A 17753-nucleotide genomic window follows, 5' to 3' on the forward strand; every position below is an offset into this window, starting at 1 on the left:
TTATAACTAGTGTACCCATGTTTTTGTTATTGTGCTACAGACAAAATGATGCACTGAAATTTTACTGAATTACCTGACAATTTTTGTTACAACTAATTCTGTGCACTTTTTACAAGATTTCTGGAGTGTAAATAGGTGGCTGGCCTTTCTTTGGCATCTGAACATTTTCCTGAGTCCAATAGACAAGCAGATTTTTTTTTTTTTTTTTTAAATGGAGACAGGGTTCTCCTCATGCCCATAATCCCAGCACCCTGCCCAGTTCAGGACCAGGCTGGCAACATGGTGAAACTCCGTCTCTGCTAAAAATACAAAAGTTAGTTGGGCATGGTGGTGCATGCCTGTAATCCCAGATACTCTGGAAGCTGAGGCAGGAGAATCACTTGAACTCGGGAGGTGGAGGCTGTGGTGAGCCGAGATTGTGTCACTGCACTCCAACCTTGACAGCGAGACCATGTCTCAAAAAAAATAAAGACAGGGTTCTGTTACCCAATATGGTGGCACAATCATGGCTCACTGCAGGCTTGACCTCCTAGGCCCAAGTGATCTTCCCACATTGGCCTTCCAAAGTTCTAGGGTTACAGGAGTGAGCCACTGTGCCCAGCCAAGATTTCTTTGCCTTTGTGCTCACGTTCTTCTTTAACCTTAAAAGAAGAGGTCATATAAAATAATGATTAGGTATAAATTAAGATACAGAAAGCTCGATAGAAAGGAGTAGCTGCATCTTCATTGCATTTGCAGATACATCTCAGGATTATTAGTACAATTTTTTTTCTTTGAGACAGTCCCACTCTGTCACCCAGGCGGGAGTGCAGTGCCGCAGTCTCAGCACACTGCAGCCTCCATCTCCCAGGTTCAAGTGATTCTTCTGCCTCAGTCCCTGGTGTATCTGGGATTATGAATGTGCACCACCACACCCGGCTAGTATTTTGTATTTTTAGTGGAGACGGGGTTTCACCATGTTGGCCAGGATGGTCTCAAACTGCTGGTCTCAACTGATCCGCCCGCCTAAGCCTCCCAAAGTGGTGGGATTATAGGCGTGAGCCACCGTGTGCAGCCCAGCGTGATGTATTTATACTGTTATTTCCACCTCCTAAAGGTCAACAAGGACACTTAGCTCAAGAAGGCTGATGTTGAGAGAGACCGCTTATCAGAACAGGATCTCTGAGGAAAAAGGGAGCTTAAATATGTGTCCCTGGAATTTCTTCTAGCCCTTCCTTTCCTCAGTGACACGGCCACTGCTATGGGTGGGAATGTTTAGAGAAGAACCCTGACCAGTGGTTGATGTCTTTGCCAAGTATACCGTCAGGTCAATGTCATAGATTGATTTTATATATATATATATAGAGAGAGAGAGAGAGAGAGACTTCATTTAATAGAAAATAATATTTTAAGGACCACCTTGCTATTTTACTTCTCTAATAATGTTTTGAATATTTTGATAAATACCTTTAGCAACATAGTGGTTCTCATCTCAGCCCTCTCTGTCCTTGAAAGATGTTATTTATAACAGGGTGGTTTCTGGACTGCCTTTCTGGAGTAAAACTTGGACACTTCTAACCATATGCTTGCTGGAAACCATAATGTTAAATGTAGTCATTGGGTTATCATTTGCAACTACATTGATATAATTTTGTATATAAAACAGTTTGCTACTGGGAGCAGCATTGTTCATGTAAGAAAGACATTCGCTTCACATAATACATGGAAACAAAGTTATCTTTTCAATGTTAACTGTTACTGTAACACTCCAAAAAAAGGTTGTTGATGTGGAGAAAGAAGAGCTTAAAAAACCCACAAACAATTCACTTGCCTCTCGGGCTTTTCTGCTTTGCCTACCTTGACTGAATTAGAGTATCTGCATTTCTGCACTAAGCTGGTTAAGGTTTGCTAAGTCAATGGTAATGTTTTACAGAGCTTGGCTATTTGTTAGCCAGCATTTGTGGAAAACAACCAGTGTCTGTCATAGCTAGTGCTATAATTTATTCAGTTGGCATATTGTTCATGGAGACAGTGAGATAAGGGGATCAGGATCCAGAGAGACTACTAAAATATGTGAGTCCATCTGTTGTGATCTGAGGTTTCATTAGAGAAAACCTGTCTGCTAGTACAATGAATGGAGACTTAGTAAGGATATTTTTATATAAAGGATTATAAATCAGCAGAGGTAAATACATTAATCTTGGCCAAACAGGTCGTGTCCTTTTGCATTTTCCCGATGGCAAGTTCTGCCCCCTGCTGCCCGGGCACTGTTGGTCATAGCGTGGCCTTGGCCAGCAGCATTGGCATCAGCTGTGAGCCGGTAAACATGGAAATGTAGGCCCTTCCCAACCTGAGTCAGACCCTTAGCCTGGGGTCCAGGAAACTATTTTAACAAGCTCCCACGTGATTTTTTTTCACATTTCAAGTTTGAGCACCTCGAGGGCCTGTGAATGGCTGCATATAAGGTACAGCTGGCCATATGTCTTAAATGACTTCAAAGGGGTGTGAGCCAGGCCTCCTCTTCCCACACCAGACTTCATGAACCATGCCTGGTATTGTCATGTTTTTGTGAGCAGCCGTGAATAGGACTGGGGGAGAGAGATGTTCAGCCAATAAAGTCTAAAATGGAAAGGGAATGTTCAGTTATAACAAAACAAATTTTTGTAATTAGAGTGCTGGGTTGTGCTCAGCATCATTGGAGTTAAATGTGGAGCAGTGGCTCACACCTGTAATCCCTGCACTTTGAGAAGCTGAGTTAGGCAGATCCCTTGAGGTCAGGAGTTTGAGACCACCCTGGGCAACATGGTGAAACTCCATCTCTACAAAAAATAGAAAAATTAGCCGGCTGTGGTGGCGGCTGCCTGTGGTCCCAGCTAAGGAGGCTAAGGCAGGGGGAATCTCTTGAACCCTGGAGGCAGAAGTTGCAGTGAGCTGAGATCGTACCAGTGCACTCCAGCCTGGGCGACAGAGCGAGACCATTTCTAAAAAAAAAAAAAAAAAAAGTGGAGCAGCAAACTAAGACCCTCTTCCATCGAGGGAGGTCTCTGAAGCAAAGCTGAGCCGGCCTCTCAGCTCTGCACTGGTGGGGCACCCCATGGCGCCCAGAAGCAGTGAGATGGCTAAGGCAGCAGAGCGCAGCATGGCCGTGCATGATTGGAGTGCCGCTACTGCGTTCATGTCAGTTTAGCAGCCGGCAACTTCTAAGAACGTAGAATATTTTCATTTAGAACTTAAAAACAGTAAACCCTAAAAGTTTAGTTTTTAAAAATTCATTTTTGTTTCTCTCTAAAGATTTTTATTCTTTTGAAAATGACCACAGTCTAGTTTGAATGCCATTGTTTCTCAGCTGTTTCTTATTTGCAATTGCTAAAAGCAGCAAGGAGCAAGTTAAATGTCCATCACCTGAATGGGTAGACAGAAGTGACATCCACACAATGGAGTATTACTGGGCAGTAAAAAAAGAATGAAGTGCTGGTACATGCTGCAACATGAATAACCCTTTTAGACATTATGCTAAGTCATGGGATTCAGTCACAAAAGACTGCATGTTATAAAATTCTGTGTCTCTGAAATGTCCAGAATAGGCAGATCCTTAGAGACAGAAAGTGATCAGTGGTTTCCAGGGGCTGAGGGATCAGGAGGAATGGGGAGTGACTGCCAGTGGCCATGGAGTTTCTTTTTGGGCTGACAGACTATTCCAAAACTAGATAGCAGTGTCAGTTGCATAACTGAAATATACTAAAAACCACTGAATTACACATTTTATATGGGTAAATTTTATGGTAAATTATATTTCAATAGCTGCTACTTAAAGTACATAGTGACTCAACATGAAAGGAAACATACAGTTTTGTCTCTAATTACCCAATTAAGTGAACCAAAATAGCAGCTACAAAGCTTTTAATTCATTTATCATTGGTTGTAAGAATTTTCCCTATCATACTCCCATCTGTGGGAGAAAGTTTACTGTATCTACTTCCTATCAGAGCATTTCTAAGTATTTGAAAGGTCCTATCCAAATATTTGAAAGCTGTTAAAAGTTGCTGAAGTGGCACCTTCGGAAGAGGGCTGGAATGTTTGATAACAGCGTTGACGTTTTAAATGATATGGAAGGTCAAACTCGCAATGTAATCTTGGTGGTGGTGGCTGGATGGCTCTACTCAGACTGGTTTTATAGTAAATGGCAGGTGTGATAATATAGGGATTAATCTGTTAGCAGTGAATCCACTGCCTGAAATTCAAACATTCAGATGCTTCCATTTGAATTACCCTTTTTTATTTTACATGGTTTTCCTGATTTTTGAGTACCTAAAAAAATTACTGCAAACTTTTTTCCTGCAGTGTTCTGGCCTCTAAAATTAAATCTGGTTCTTTTGTCTAAGACTCAGGGTTGCTTTCCTGTAATGTTTGTGGAGGAACTGATCTTGGACTTTTCCCTCCTGTCTTGGGCTTTTATTGCAGTTTGAATTTATGCTGTAAGAAGTGTGACTGTAGAGGTAATCTTCAACCAAGTTTAAAATATTCAGAGGAAATGGATGCTTCGCAAAGGAAATAATGCATACCTATATTTATTTACCAAAATGAGGAAAATACCTGGGAAATAATTTGATGGCCAAATATTCAGCAATTGTATTCATAGATTAGAAGCAAAATACAAAATTTAATTGTCAACTTGGTATCTTTTTCATTCCTTAGACTCTTAGAAGGCATTTTAGATGCCATTTTGATAAAGTTAAACTGGGAAGACTCAGAAATCATGTTTTCCCAACTATATTCTGAAAAATGTTAGTTCCCTGGGTTGCTCCATGGAAATAAGCTGTGGGCAGAACAGTCTGGGAAGCGGAGACTGTGGCCCCATCTTGGGCTGCCACTGTTGGCATGAACATGGCAGACAAGCAGCAGCCTTTCAGCTAAAGCAGGAAGAAAGAAAACCCCACCTTAACCACTGCAGAGTTACGTGACCTCCAAACACTGCCCCCCCACAGCATATCCCCATTTTTGTCCCTTTCTCTTTCAAAGCCAAATAATTTCAAAGAGAACTACATAGCTGATGGCTTGGGATGGTGTCAAAAGCCAGGCACGATGATTTTAAGTCATAGAATGATCAAGCTGGAAGATGCTCACAGATTAAATGGTCTCCAGCCACTCAATATCACCAGCAAGGGAGAGGAACAGGGTTGGCCTGAGTGAGGCTGGGGCCACCCCTGCCACCAGGCCTGTGTGCCGGGCTCAGGTGCTTCAGGGAATGAGCAAAGAGGATGTTGGGTTTATTTTGTTTTAATTAGGCAAATTGTTGAGTTTATTTAAAAACAAAGCAGATTGGGGTTTAACACCCTGCACATCCATTGCATTGGAGTGGTAACACCTGTGCCATTGTGTGACTGCCTGGAGGGGTACTTTCCCTCTGGGGAAAGTGAACACAGGTGTGTTGTCCCTTTTCCTTGAAAACACTCTACTTGCTGGTCTTGAATAGCATTCTAGTGGGTTACTTTTCTCCTAGTGGTCAGACAGTATTTATTGGACCTCTGGTTCCATTGGCATGTGTCCCCTAAGGAAGAGACTCTTCAGGGGGTACTCATACCTCTTCTGTCCGATGGCACTGGCTGTGTCACACCTGGCCTGCGGGCTTTGAAGCTAGCATTTCAGAGTGGGAAAAGGCCTCAAGCCATCTAGTCCAAACTCTACCTGCAGATCAGGTAACTGATGCCCAGTGGCAGAAAGTTATTTGCTGGGGATCCTCAGATTACAGAGCTAGCTCTCAAACCCAGGCCTTCTGCCTCCTGTGTCTTGTCTTCCAGTGATTTCCAAGTTTGGCCTCCTCAAAATCACTTGTGGAAGTGACAGCTTCCGGGGCTGAGGGTGTTTGAAAAGCTTCTGTGAGGATCCTGATGGTGGGGCTGATGTGGGAAGCACTGTGGTATGTGATCACTGTTTGAGGCACAGCCATCTTCATTAATGTATAAGCCACTCAGGGATAGGGAGGGCTAATGCCTCTCTGTACTCACAGTGCCTATCGTGGTGCCTGGCACACCTTGCAGTATTTAATTGGTGTTTGTGGATCGAATGAACATGTTAGGTGCCCACTAGCAGGGGTTGGTCCTGTAGTCTGTGGCCATGGAACATTAGAAGAATAAAGCTATTGTGGTTCATCCTGTAGTATAAGTTTGAGCTGAGCTAACTTGTAATAACACAAATTTTTTTGAAGTTTTTAAAAGTTAGAGACGGGTTCTTACTATGTTGCCCAGGGTGGTCTCAAACTCCTCGCCTTGAGATCCTCCTGCCTTGGCTCCCCAAAGGGCTGTGATTACAGGCCTGAGCCATTATACCTGGCCGACAAATAAAATTATTTATTTATTTTTTACAGTGGAATCTCACCCTGTCACCTAGGCTGGAGTGCAGTGGCGTGATCTTGGCTCACTGGACCTCTGCCTCCTGGATTCAAGCAATTCTCTCTCCTCAGCCTCCTGAGTAGCTGGGATTACAAGTGTGTGCCACCACACTTGGCTAATTTTTGTATTTTTAGTAGAGATGGGGTTTTACCATGTTGGCCAGGCTGGTCTTGAACTCCTGACCTCAAGTGATCTGCCTGCCTTGGCCCCCCAGAGTGCTGTGATTACAGGCATGAGCCACTGCGCCTGGCCTAGAATTTTTTAAAGAGTAGATTATTAAGCAAAGGGAGAGTAGAGACAGTATTGGTTTTTCATTAACTTCATCTGCACCGTCAACCACCTGGTTCTTTTTGTCTGGGGAGTGGTACAGGAGTAAAATTAAACTTAAATCACCACCACCACCCCCAAGCAAAGCATAACTTTAAAAAGTTTTTAATATTTTGGCAAACCTGATAGAAATATTGCCCTTTTTTGGGTAGATCTTAGATGACTGCTTACTATGCACACACCTGTACCACACATGTGATTGCGTTGCCTTCACCGAACACAGTTTTTGATAACAGTGTGTAATCTAAGGGGAATTACTAAGATAATAAAAACTGCAAACCACGTGCTCTTTTTCTCCAGTCTTTGCACATAGTTTGGATTTGTGTGTGGTGTATTTAAGCCCATGGACTTGAGTTTTTTGTGGGACAATCCTTGCGTGTATCAGATTCATACAGTCCCAGTCCCCCCTTATTCCTGTGGCACTGTTGAAGATACAAGAACCAGCTGGCATTCAAATATGTTGAGAAAAACAGTTGCTGACTAGGGAAGCCTAACACCCTGATAATAAAATGGAAAGTTGGGATTTAGATGTGTTTTCTCAGTTGCTGAAGCGTGGTAGTGCTGGTGCTGGTGGTGTTTTTGAGTCTCGCTCTATCGCCCAGGCTGGAGTGCAGTGGCGTGATCTTGTTCACTGCAACCTCTGCCTCCCAGGTTCAAGCACTTCTCCTGCCTCAGCCTCCCAAGTAGCTGGGACTATGTACAGGTACGTGCCATCACGCCCAGCTAATTTTTGTATTTTTAGTAGAGATGGGGTTTCACTATGTTGGCCAGGCTGGTCTTGAACGCCTGACCTCAAGTGAGCCACCTGCCTTGGCCTCCCAAAGTGCTAGGATTACAGGTGTGAACCGCTGCACCTGGCCCCAAAGTCTGGTTTTTTTTTTTTTCCCAAGCCCTTGGATAAGTAGACAAAGTATGTATGTGAATGGTCCTGTCATCTCAGTGAATGTCTCATTTTAAACTTCGGTGAATGCATATGCTGTATTGTAGCACATTATTTTATCCATAATTGTCTTTCTAAACATGGAACTGTTTATCGTGGAACTGTTTATCATGTAGTAGGTTAAGGCAGTGCTGTGCTGTGGTCCTTAATCTGGGGAGGATCTCCTCCCTTTTCCCCATAGAGCATTTGGCAATGTGTATGTGGATGGGGTTGCTTTTAGATGTTCCAATGACTGGGGACACTCAGTCATTGGATGGCTTAAGGATGCTAAACATTCCTGAGTGCTTGGGATAGTCTTGCAGAATGAATACTTCTGCTGTCCAGAATGACAAGAGCACCCCCAGTGGGAAACACTAGTAGCCTAATGACTAATCAAGTAACAGACAGCCCTTTAACTTAAAGCAGCTCATTAACATAGTGTTCATTTACCTGTTGAGATTTTATGAGTATCTTCTCAATCTCTATGTAAAGATACAGATTGTAGAGCCTGCCCTATGTATACATATATGAATGTAGGAGATCGAGACCATCCTGGCTAACATGGTAAAACCCTGTCTCTACTAAAAATACAAAAAATTAGCTGGGTGTGGTGGTGGGCACCTGTAGTCCCAGCTACTCGGGAGGCTGAGGCAGGAGAATGGCGTGAACCCGGGCGACGGAGCTTGCAATGAGCCGAGATCGCACGACTGCACTCCAGCCTGGGCGACAGAGTAAGATGCCGTCTCAAAAAAAAAAAAAAAAAAATGGAGTCTGAAATCTCGTGTGCATGGACTCTGGTCATTTGTCTTTGTCCTAACCAGGTAGTGGCCTTCAGTTCTAATTGTACTTGGGGTTCCACTTCTGAACCAGTAGATAGCAGAGAAAGAAAGGCATACCCAGGGCTCTGCATTTGTGAGCGAATGCCCCTCCACTTTAGTTTTAAGTGTGATATGTCATTGTTGGCTTCTGTGTATGTAGCTGGAGCTGCATTTGTTATTGAAATATTTGACTTGGGGCTGGTTTTCCCATCTCTAATACAGGCCCTTGGAACCATAATTGAGAGAAATGCATGCTTTATTTCATGCTTCATAACAGCCATTTTGTGATTTTAAAAAAATTGCCAGCAGGAAATGAAAGAAAAGTAGGTTTTTATATTTTAGTATGATTAAAGACTTTAAAACAGGTCTGGTTTCCTCTCAGTAAACTTGAGTTCTTTAACTTCTGGACTTGGAATTGTGGAGAAAACTTTTAAAACAAGACCTGGAAAACGATACTTCTGTACTTGTTATACCAGTCAGGGAGCCTTTAAGGCATATTGGATGTATATCAGAGGATCTCTCAGTCGTCACAGTCTTAAATGTTATTGGGACAGGGGTGGAGGTGGGGCAGGTGGTTCCTGAAGTAGGAAGTGACATTTGGTGAGGGCTTAATATTTCTGGTGCCCTGGCTGGATAACAAAACCTCTGTTGCCAAATCCTGGCACAGGTAATATGTCCTCATTACATTTATACCTGCGTTACGAAGAATCCAGGATAGGTAGCTCTCCAGCTTCTGTATATTTCACTTGACAATGGTGAGAAGCAAGCATTTCTTAATATTAAGCATTATAGTTGCTTTGTGGCTCTACTATTTTCCTTTGGGACAGTGACATAAAGTAGCCAAATTTGAGTGTTTTTCATATGCTTTAGTAAATCTGGGTTTCCTCAAGTGATAAATTTGAAAACTACCTTGATGTAAGTGGATTGTTTTGTTGTTGTTGTGTTTTTTTGTTTTTGTTTTGAGATGGAGTCTCGCTCAGTTGCCCAGGCTGGAGTGCAGTGGCACAATCTTGACTCACTGCAACCTCCGCTTTCTGGGATCAAGCAATTCTCCTGCCTCAGCCTCCCAAGTAGCTGGGACTACAGGCGTGTGCCACCATGCCCAGCTAGTTTTGTATTTTTTTTTTTTTTTTTTTTTGAGACGGAGTCTGGCTCTGTTGCCCAGGCTGGAGTGCAGTGGCGCGATCTCAGCTCACTGCAAGCTCCGCCTCCCGGGTTCACGCCATTCTCCTGCCTCAGCCTCCCGAGTAGCTGGGACTACAGGCGCCCGCCACCACGCCCGGCTAAGTTTTTGTATTTTTAATAGAGATAGGGCTTCACCATGTTGGTCAGGCTGGTCTTGAACTACTGACCTCAAGTGGTCCACCTGCCTCAGCCTCCCAAAGTGCTGGGATTACAGGTGTGAGTCAATGGCACCCGACTGTATTTTTTTTTTTTTTTTTTTTTTTAAAACAGCTACATGGCAACATTAGAAATATTTTAAGGCCCTCCCGTCTCTATCTCCTCAGTTCTGTGTCTCGCCATCCTGATACTATTTCCATTTTTACATTTTATTTTTCATCTCTTGTCTAAATAGATCTCACATTTGCATTGAGAGAGTATTGCTTGTCATATTTTTGATTTCAGAAGCAATTTGCCCAGTTTCTATTTTCATAATTATAATTTAATATCACTACATAATCCATCTTTGATGTGTCTTTGGACATTTCATCCTTTGTCTCTCACTATGGTTTCTAAGGTTGCTTCAAAACTTCTGGTACAAAGCTCTTTCTCTCTTCACTTGTCTGACTCCCTTGGTGCCCCTCAGGAGCCCTCCTGCCTCCTTTGGCTGTCGTAAGGCTCATATGAGATGGTGCATGGAAAAATAGGTTAAACTATTGTTTTTAAAAAAAAAAAAAAAAACTGCTTAGGTTGGGCAAGGTGACCCATGTCTGTAATCTCAGCACTATGGAAGGCTGAGATGGAAGGCTTGCTTGAGCCTAGGAGCTCAAGACCAGCCTAGGCGACATAGTGAGACCCCGTCGCTACAAAAAGTTTTTTTTTTTTTTTTTTTTTTTTTTTTTTTTGAGACGGAGTCTCGCTCTGTCACCCAGGCTGGAGTGCAGTGGCCGGATTTCAGCTCACTGCAAGCTCCGCCTCCCGGGTTCACGCCATTCTCCTGCCTCAGCCTCTGGAGTAGCTGGGACTACAGGCGCCCGCCACCTCGCCCGGCTAGTTTTTTGTATTTTTTTTAGTAGAGACGGGGTTTCACCGGGTTAGCCAGGATGGTCTCGATCTCCTGACCTTGTGATCCGCCCGTCTCGGCCTCCCAAAGTGCTGGGATTACAGGCTTGAGCCACCGCGCCCGGCCTTACAAAAAGTTTTAAGAAAAAAAAAAACGAGCTGGTCATGGTGACACCTATAGTGCCAGCTACTCGAGAGGCTGCGGTGGGAGGTGTTCATGTGAGCCTGGGAGGTCAGGACTATAGTGAGCTGTTACCGCGCCACTGCACTCCAGCTTGGGTGACAGAGCAAGACCCTGTCTCAAAGAGAAGAGAAAAACTGCTTACACCTAAGTGTCAGTGTGCTTTATTAAAGCAAAGAGGCTGCGTTTGGTTCACACTGTGCGCCTGCTGAGATGTCCCCAGCCATCTGCAGTCAGGAGTGGTGTGTGGCTTCCTGACTAGCACGGGAACTGATGTCAGGCATGTGCCATCGCCACACTGAGGAGCAGCTTATGTAGAAGGTGCAGGAGGTTATCAGAAGAAAAGAATACTCAGTTAAGCGTAATTTGTTTCATTCTGTTTTTCAGATCAATGTCCGAGTTACCACCATGGATGCAGAGCTGGAGTTTGCAATCCAGCCAAATACAACTGGAAAACAGCTTTTTGATCAGGTTGGTCTCTGAACTTGAGATTTAACTCTATCTACAAAAAAAATTGTTTTGCAACATTTCAATTATTTTGTTTGCTAAGCATATTACCTTGTTTTACTCACTTGAGGTAATAGATGAGAAGGATCTTTTAAAAGGTGAAAGTATTTCATGATAGCATTATAAAATGCATTAATAGACACGTATATCATGCCTAGGAGGTGTATGAAAGCACACAGCTATCTGTTGTATAAAGCCAGGTGGATTCAGTGTGTTACCAGGCATGGAAGCAAAGGGCTGAACAGAGTGATTGTGCTTGTCAGTGTAAGGAGGTGTGCTGGCCTATGTGTCTCTCACCCTGTGTTAGAGACGCAGCTTCCTACCCCCAGCCGCCTCTACCTCCAGAGTAGAACCCCTCTCACTGCGTGGATGAGTGAACCTTAGTTGTCTCAGCAGTTGGTGCATCTTCTCATTTCTAAGTGGTCATACCTGAACGTCTATGAAAAGAAGAAATGAAGATTTAGAGGAAAAAATTCATTTTTTAAAATTGGAAGATTTTTTTAAAATCAAGTATTTATTAGTGATATTACTATTTATTTATTAAATACTTTTTTCCCTAATAACAGCTGCTCCAAATACAGTTTCGTTTTGTTTTTTTTCCTTTGAGACTGAGTCTCATTCTGTTGCCTAGGCTGGAGTGCAGTGGTGCTATCTTGGCTCACTGCAACCTCTGTCTCCCAGGTTCAAGCAATTCTCCTGCATGAGCCTCCGCAATAGCTGGGATTACAGGCGCAGGCTACCATGCCCTGCTAATTTTTGTATTTTTAATAGAGATGGAGTTTCTCCATGTTTGCCAGGCTGGTCTTGAACTCCTGAACTCAAGTGATCCACCTGCCTCAAGCCTCCCAGAGTGCTGGGATTACAGGTGTGAGGCCACGCTCAGCCCAAATACAGTCTTAATGGCTTGGATTTTTTCCAGTCAAGGAGTGACTAAAAACCATTATTTAGTTTTTTGTTGTTGTTTTTTTTTTTAAGACAGAGTCTCGCTCTGTCGCCCAGGCTGGAGTGCATTGGCGCAGTCTCCACTCACTGCAAGCTCCGCCTCTCGGGTTCACGCCATTCTCCTGCCTCAGCCTCCCGAGTAGCTGGGAGTACAGGCGCCGCCACCGTACCCGGCTAATTTTTGTATTTTTAGTAGAGACGGAGTTTCACCACGTTAGCCAGGATGGTCTCAATCTCCGGACCTCGTGATCCGCCCATCGTGGCCTCCCAAAGTGCTGGGATTACGGGTGTGAGCCACAACACCTGGCCTATTTAGTATTTTTATAGCACAGGTCAGAAGTCTTTTTCTGCATATGGCTGGAGAGTAAATATTTTAGACTTGCAGCCCACACAGTTGCTGTCATAACTACTCAGCTCTGCCATTGTAGTATTGAGAGCAGCCATAAACACGTGAAGATTCAAGCATGACTGTTTTCTAGTCAAGCTCTGTATGGACACTGATTTTTTTTTTGAGACGGAGTCTCGCTCTGTCGCCCAGGCTGGAGTGCAGTGGCACAGTGGCACGACATTGGCTCACTGCAAGGGTTCACGCCATTCTCCTGCCTCAGCCTCCTGAGTAGCTGGGACTACAGGTGCCCACCACCACGCCCAGCTAATTTTTTTTGTATTTTTAGTAGATACGGGGTTTCGTTGTGTTAGCCAGGATGGCCTCTGTCTCCTGACCTTGTGATCTGCCCACCTCGTCCTCCCAAAGTCCTGGGATTACAGGCTTGAGCCACTGTGCCTGGCCGGGCACTGATATTTTTATGTAATTTCCCCATCACCACCATTGAAAAAATGTAAACCCATTCTTAGCCTGTGGGCTGCACAAATAGCCAACAGACAAGATTTGGCCCATGGGCCTTAGCTTGCTGCGCTTGTGTTATTTACAACTCTCTCCTGTAGTTCACCGCAGAACCAGCTTTGCAACATGTACAGCAGTGCCCTGTGCGTGGCAAGGCACCAGGGTGGCACCCGTCCAACACCTCACAGTTTCAAAACGTCAGACTCTTTGATCTCTCTTATCTTTTTTTGATATTCAACAGTGTTTTCTGTTTCTTAAGAAAAGACTTTAGATATTCCACTCCAGCAGCCATACCCCACTAAAGAATGCTCATTTTTGGTAAAAAGCTTTTTGAACATGTTTTATTATAAGTGACCCCCTCAGACGGAAATGTATAGAGCTACTAGATCTCACCTTATGGTTTATATTAGAAAACAGTCCTCTTCCCTCGCCTCTCGCTCCTGTTTCCCTGCTTGACTTCGTGAACTAAGTGGGCCAGAGGTCGTGGAGTGGAAAGGACCTTTGTGGCAGTAGTCAGTAACGCAAGTCACCGCAAGCCCCATCCAGCCCGCTCTCAGCGTCTGTGAGCTCACTCAGGTGCCAGCGAAGACTCTTTCTTGAGATGGGCGGCCCAGAATGATTCCCCATTGCTGCGTATTCCTCGTGAGACATGGAGTTCAGTTTCAGTAAGACTGGTGAGCCACCATGAAGGCTATGATAACTTTTCTGTGGAGCAGTTCTAAGTTCTAAAGAAAGCAAGATCTTATTTTCTGGACTAAATGGATTCTTCTCTGGGGCCAGTAGAGGAGCAGGGCCAGGTGTGAGTTACAAGTCCTTTGAACCATCCCGAGGGGCCCTACTGGTAGAAGTGATACTCTGTGTTCTAGCACCAAACCCAGAAATTAGAGTGGGTGGTGATTGGGAGACCTAGGAGGAAGAATTTTAGCACACTTAGACCACAGGAGACTCCATCCATGCTTGATCATATCTCCCTCTCCGAAAAGGAGCGCCCAGCAGCAGTGGGCTGGCTCCGTGCAGCAGAACATGAGGGTGCCAGAATGTGCCCAGGTGGACGCCCCCAGAGTAAGTGCAGTGCCAGTGGCCAATCATCATGACAGCTTCCACTGTTATGGTCATTTCCTGGGTCTGCCTCACCTGGTAGGGATAAAGATATTTACTACTCTGGGTGAGGCTGGACTTGGGGTAAAAATTTAAAAGTTTCTGCTGAAAGAGAATCCTGAAGTAAGTTGAGTGCTGCCGGCTGAACCCTGTACAGCACACTTGCGTAGGGCCCTGGCTTCTGGTGTTGGTTCTGCCAGTATGTCCCTTGGTTAGCCTCCTGGAGCCTGAGTTCTTACCTATAAATGAGACCTTCTCGAGCAAAAACTTTAAAGCAGGGTTGGGAGCCCTAGGATAAGTGGAAAAACTAGGTCATAGTTATGGAGAAATTTGTGATGGAAAGCTCATTCCTGGACCTGGATGTCACTGAAAATAAGGTCTTGAAGGGAATAGCTTGAAAGAGATTGGAGGTAAAGTAATCAGCTCTCCTCCCCCAATACCCCTTTGTTACTCAGCTCTCACCTGCAGCGCCCCCCACCCCAGCGTCAAGCCCTGGAGTGCTTTTGCTTTACTCCTGGGTCCTAGTCCAGGGCTTCAGTGTGATGGAGAACACCCAGGGCCAGCTGCCATGTTGAGGGACAGAGCCAGGGCTGGACTGCAGCCCAGGTGTCTTGATAAGCCGGCCCCCCCATGCCAGAAGCTCCTGAGTGGGGAGGAACTGCTCCAACTGTTGCTTGAGATTGAGTTAAATAGACATCTCCCACCTTTTCTTTCCTAAAAATCTGCCATTTAAAACACCACTGAGCCCAGCACTTTGGAAGGTCAAGGCGGGAGAATTGCTTGAGCCCAGTCTCCTGTAGGCTACCAGCCTGGGCAACATGGCAAAAACCTGTATCTACAAAAAATTTAAAAACTAGCCAGGCGTTGTGGCACATGCCTGTAGTCTCAGCTACTCAGGTGGCTGAGGTCGGAGAATCGCTTGAACCCAGAAGGTTGAGGCTGCATTGAGCCAAGATCGTACCACTGTACTCCAGCCTGGGCAACAGTTTAAGACCCTGGCTCACAAACCAAACCAAAACAAACAAAACCAAACACCACTAAGGCAGGGTTAGGGAGTAGACACAAATGTAGAGACTCTCCACCCATGGTGTGTCAGGATTCACCAATGAAGGGAATGGCGAGGGGTGTTTTTCTAGGAATGTTGGCTTTTTCCTTGTAGGGATGACCTATGGATTGATTTTTAGAGTGGACTGAAGAGAGGAAGATTGCTTAATTCTAACGTGTCCCTTTGGGGAATGCATTGTGTGAGCAGTAGGATTCTGAAACACACTCTGAGCGTAGTTATCCTGGAGATTGATGGAAAATTCCTGCCAGGAAGGTGCGCGCAGGTTAGGGCAGCCAGGGACAGGCCTTGCTGAGAGAGGGAGGCTCTCGTTTGGACTGCATGGTATGGCTACGGGTTCTGTGATTTGCCCTGTGGAAGGGGGATGGCCACAGCATAGCAGATGCAGAAGAGGATCCTGAGCTGTGACCCTGAAAATCAGCGAGAGCCTGACAGTTATGTCAAGTGGAAGTCAAGTGGACAAAAGATTATTTCTAACTGGTTCAGATGTGCAGGCTGAGGCTGCAGTTGGGTGGATGAAGTGAAGGATGGCATCAGAGAGCAAGCAATTTCTTAGGCATGTGGAGTTTTCTTGTGTAACTTTTTTTTTTTTTTTTTTTGGATGGAGTCTCAGTTGCCCAGGATGGAGTGCAGTGGCTCAATTTCGGTTCACTGCGACCTCTGCCTCCTGGGTTCAAGTGAATCTCCTGCCTCAGCCTCCTGAGTAGCTGGGATTACAGGCTCGTGCCACCGTGCCTGGCTATTTCTAGTAGAGACCAGGTTTCACCATGTTGATCAGGCTGGTCTCATACCCCCCTTACCTTGTGTTCCTCCCGCCTCAGCCTCCCAAAGTGCTGGGATTACAGACGTGAGCCACTGCGCCCAACCTCTTGTGCAACTTTGGAACAACCCAGAGAGGAAGGCTAGGCAGGTTTCATATCAGCGATAAGATGGAGGCTTGTGAGGAACAAGACATTAGCAAGACTGTATACAGAAACCTGGTCTTCGAATTCAGTTTTCTCTGTGCTTTGCTACCACAAAAACAAAAAACATAGGTTTCGCAAAAGACTTGGGAGCAAAGCACTGCATAAAAAGTCTAAATGTTTTTTCTATCATTCCATGATGAAGCTGCTTGGTTACAGCCTGCCCCCATCCCCTTTGGGTGAGTGGGAAGAGGGAAAGAACAGGTCAGTCCTGGGCATTTAATAAACAGACTCCTAGGGCTTTAGGGAGCCTCTGGCCTCCCTGTACCCTTCAGATGAAGAAACAGGCCCAGAGCAGGAGTTAATTTGGAATTTTAGGGTTTACTTTAAGCAAATGTTCTGTATACCTGAGTTGTCATTTCTAATGTATTCAACCCTCTTTGGCATTAAATATGATAGAAACCATGTATTTGAAGGATGGTAGCATTTTTTTCTAAAAAGTTTAACATATATCATGGGATTTTAAATTACACATCTATATATATGTAAATAGTCAAACTTGTCTGAGACTCGGTTTAGATGATGTTCAACAAGTGTCCACAGCAAGTTCGACTATCACTGCTTTTCTGTTTCTAAGACACTCATGAGAATAAGCAGCTCAGGACTCCTCTGTAATGCACAACAGGGACTTGAAAACGTGAAATCCTTGCTGCGACCTAGGGTCAGGATTCTACCTCTGCTACATCAGAATGTCCCATTTCTGGAGGCCTATAAGATGCAGGTTCCTCTGGGCACCCCTGTGCATTGACACCCTTCCGTCCCAGAAGTCTGCCACTGCCTGTTTTCCTACGTTTCCTAGGACTTCTTTGTCCCTGTTCCTAGTAAGTCAGACCCCTGGGCCAGCTGGCTGAGAGGCAGAGGCAGGCAGCCAGAGGAGGCTCAAGTGTGGTGCTGGATACTTGAGTCTTCCACATGAGCACACCTGACGGGCAGCAATGCACCCACTGCACTGTTCCCTGGGGGGTTGTGGGCTCCCATGGTTCCGTGTGTGCTGGCCACACCTGCTGAATTTCATGCAGGAGAGCATCCTGGAGTACAAAGGAGTAGGAGTGAGGTTTTCTAAGATTTGAAGGTAGAACCCTGAATCTGCTCAAATTTGTATTAAAAATAAGTTGTTCATGGCTTTGAGATAATAGCCTTGGTTACTAACAAGTTATTTGAGAGATTGCTAAACAGGTGTTGCCCAGTGGTTGGACTGAGCAGATGTCCTGGTTTCCTGGGGACTCTGCTAGACCATGTGATGAATGACAGCCAAAAGCTGTTGCCCTTTTGAGTGAGTTTCTCATGACTGTTGGGCCTCTCTCTCATATGCAGGTGGTAAAGACTATCGGCCTCCGGGAAGTGTGGTACTTTGGCCTCCAGTATGTGGATAATAAAGGATTTCCTACCTGGCTGAAGCTGGATAAGAAGGTAAGTCAGGGTTAACTATTTACAGACTGTGGATTGAGTGTTGGTCTGCTTTGTTGATAAGGAAACGGGAGCAACTCACCCTATCTCTTGT

At 44.9% G+C, this 17753-nt stretch overlaps 1 protein-coding gene across 2 annotated transcripts in view; it reads left to right on the forward strand.

Moving 5' to 3' along the window:
* Nucleotides 1–17753, forward strand: part of EZR (ezrin) — a 55792-nt gene that overhangs the window by 17663 nt on the left and 20376 nt on the right. Inside the window, exons 3-4 of one of the 2 annotated variants that reach the window (XM_050786726.1) lie at nucleotides 11224–11307; nucleotides 17567–17662. In XM_050786726.1, the coding sequence (XP_050642683.1) occupies nucleotides 11224–11307; nucleotides 17567–17662 (180 nt within the window). Of the gene's footprint in view, nucleotides 1–11223; nucleotides 11308–17566; nucleotides 17663–17753 lie in introns of those variants that run through there. The other variant, XM_050786728.1, reaches the window with a different exon arrangement.

The sequence above is a fragment of the Macaca thibetana genome, chromosome 4, assembly GCF_024542745.1.
Source record: "Macaca thibetana thibetana isolate TM-01 chromosome 4, ASM2454274v1, whole genome shotgun sequence".
Lineage (NCBI taxonomy): Eukaryota > Metazoa > Chordata > Mammalia > Primates > Cercopithecidae > Macaca > Macaca thibetana.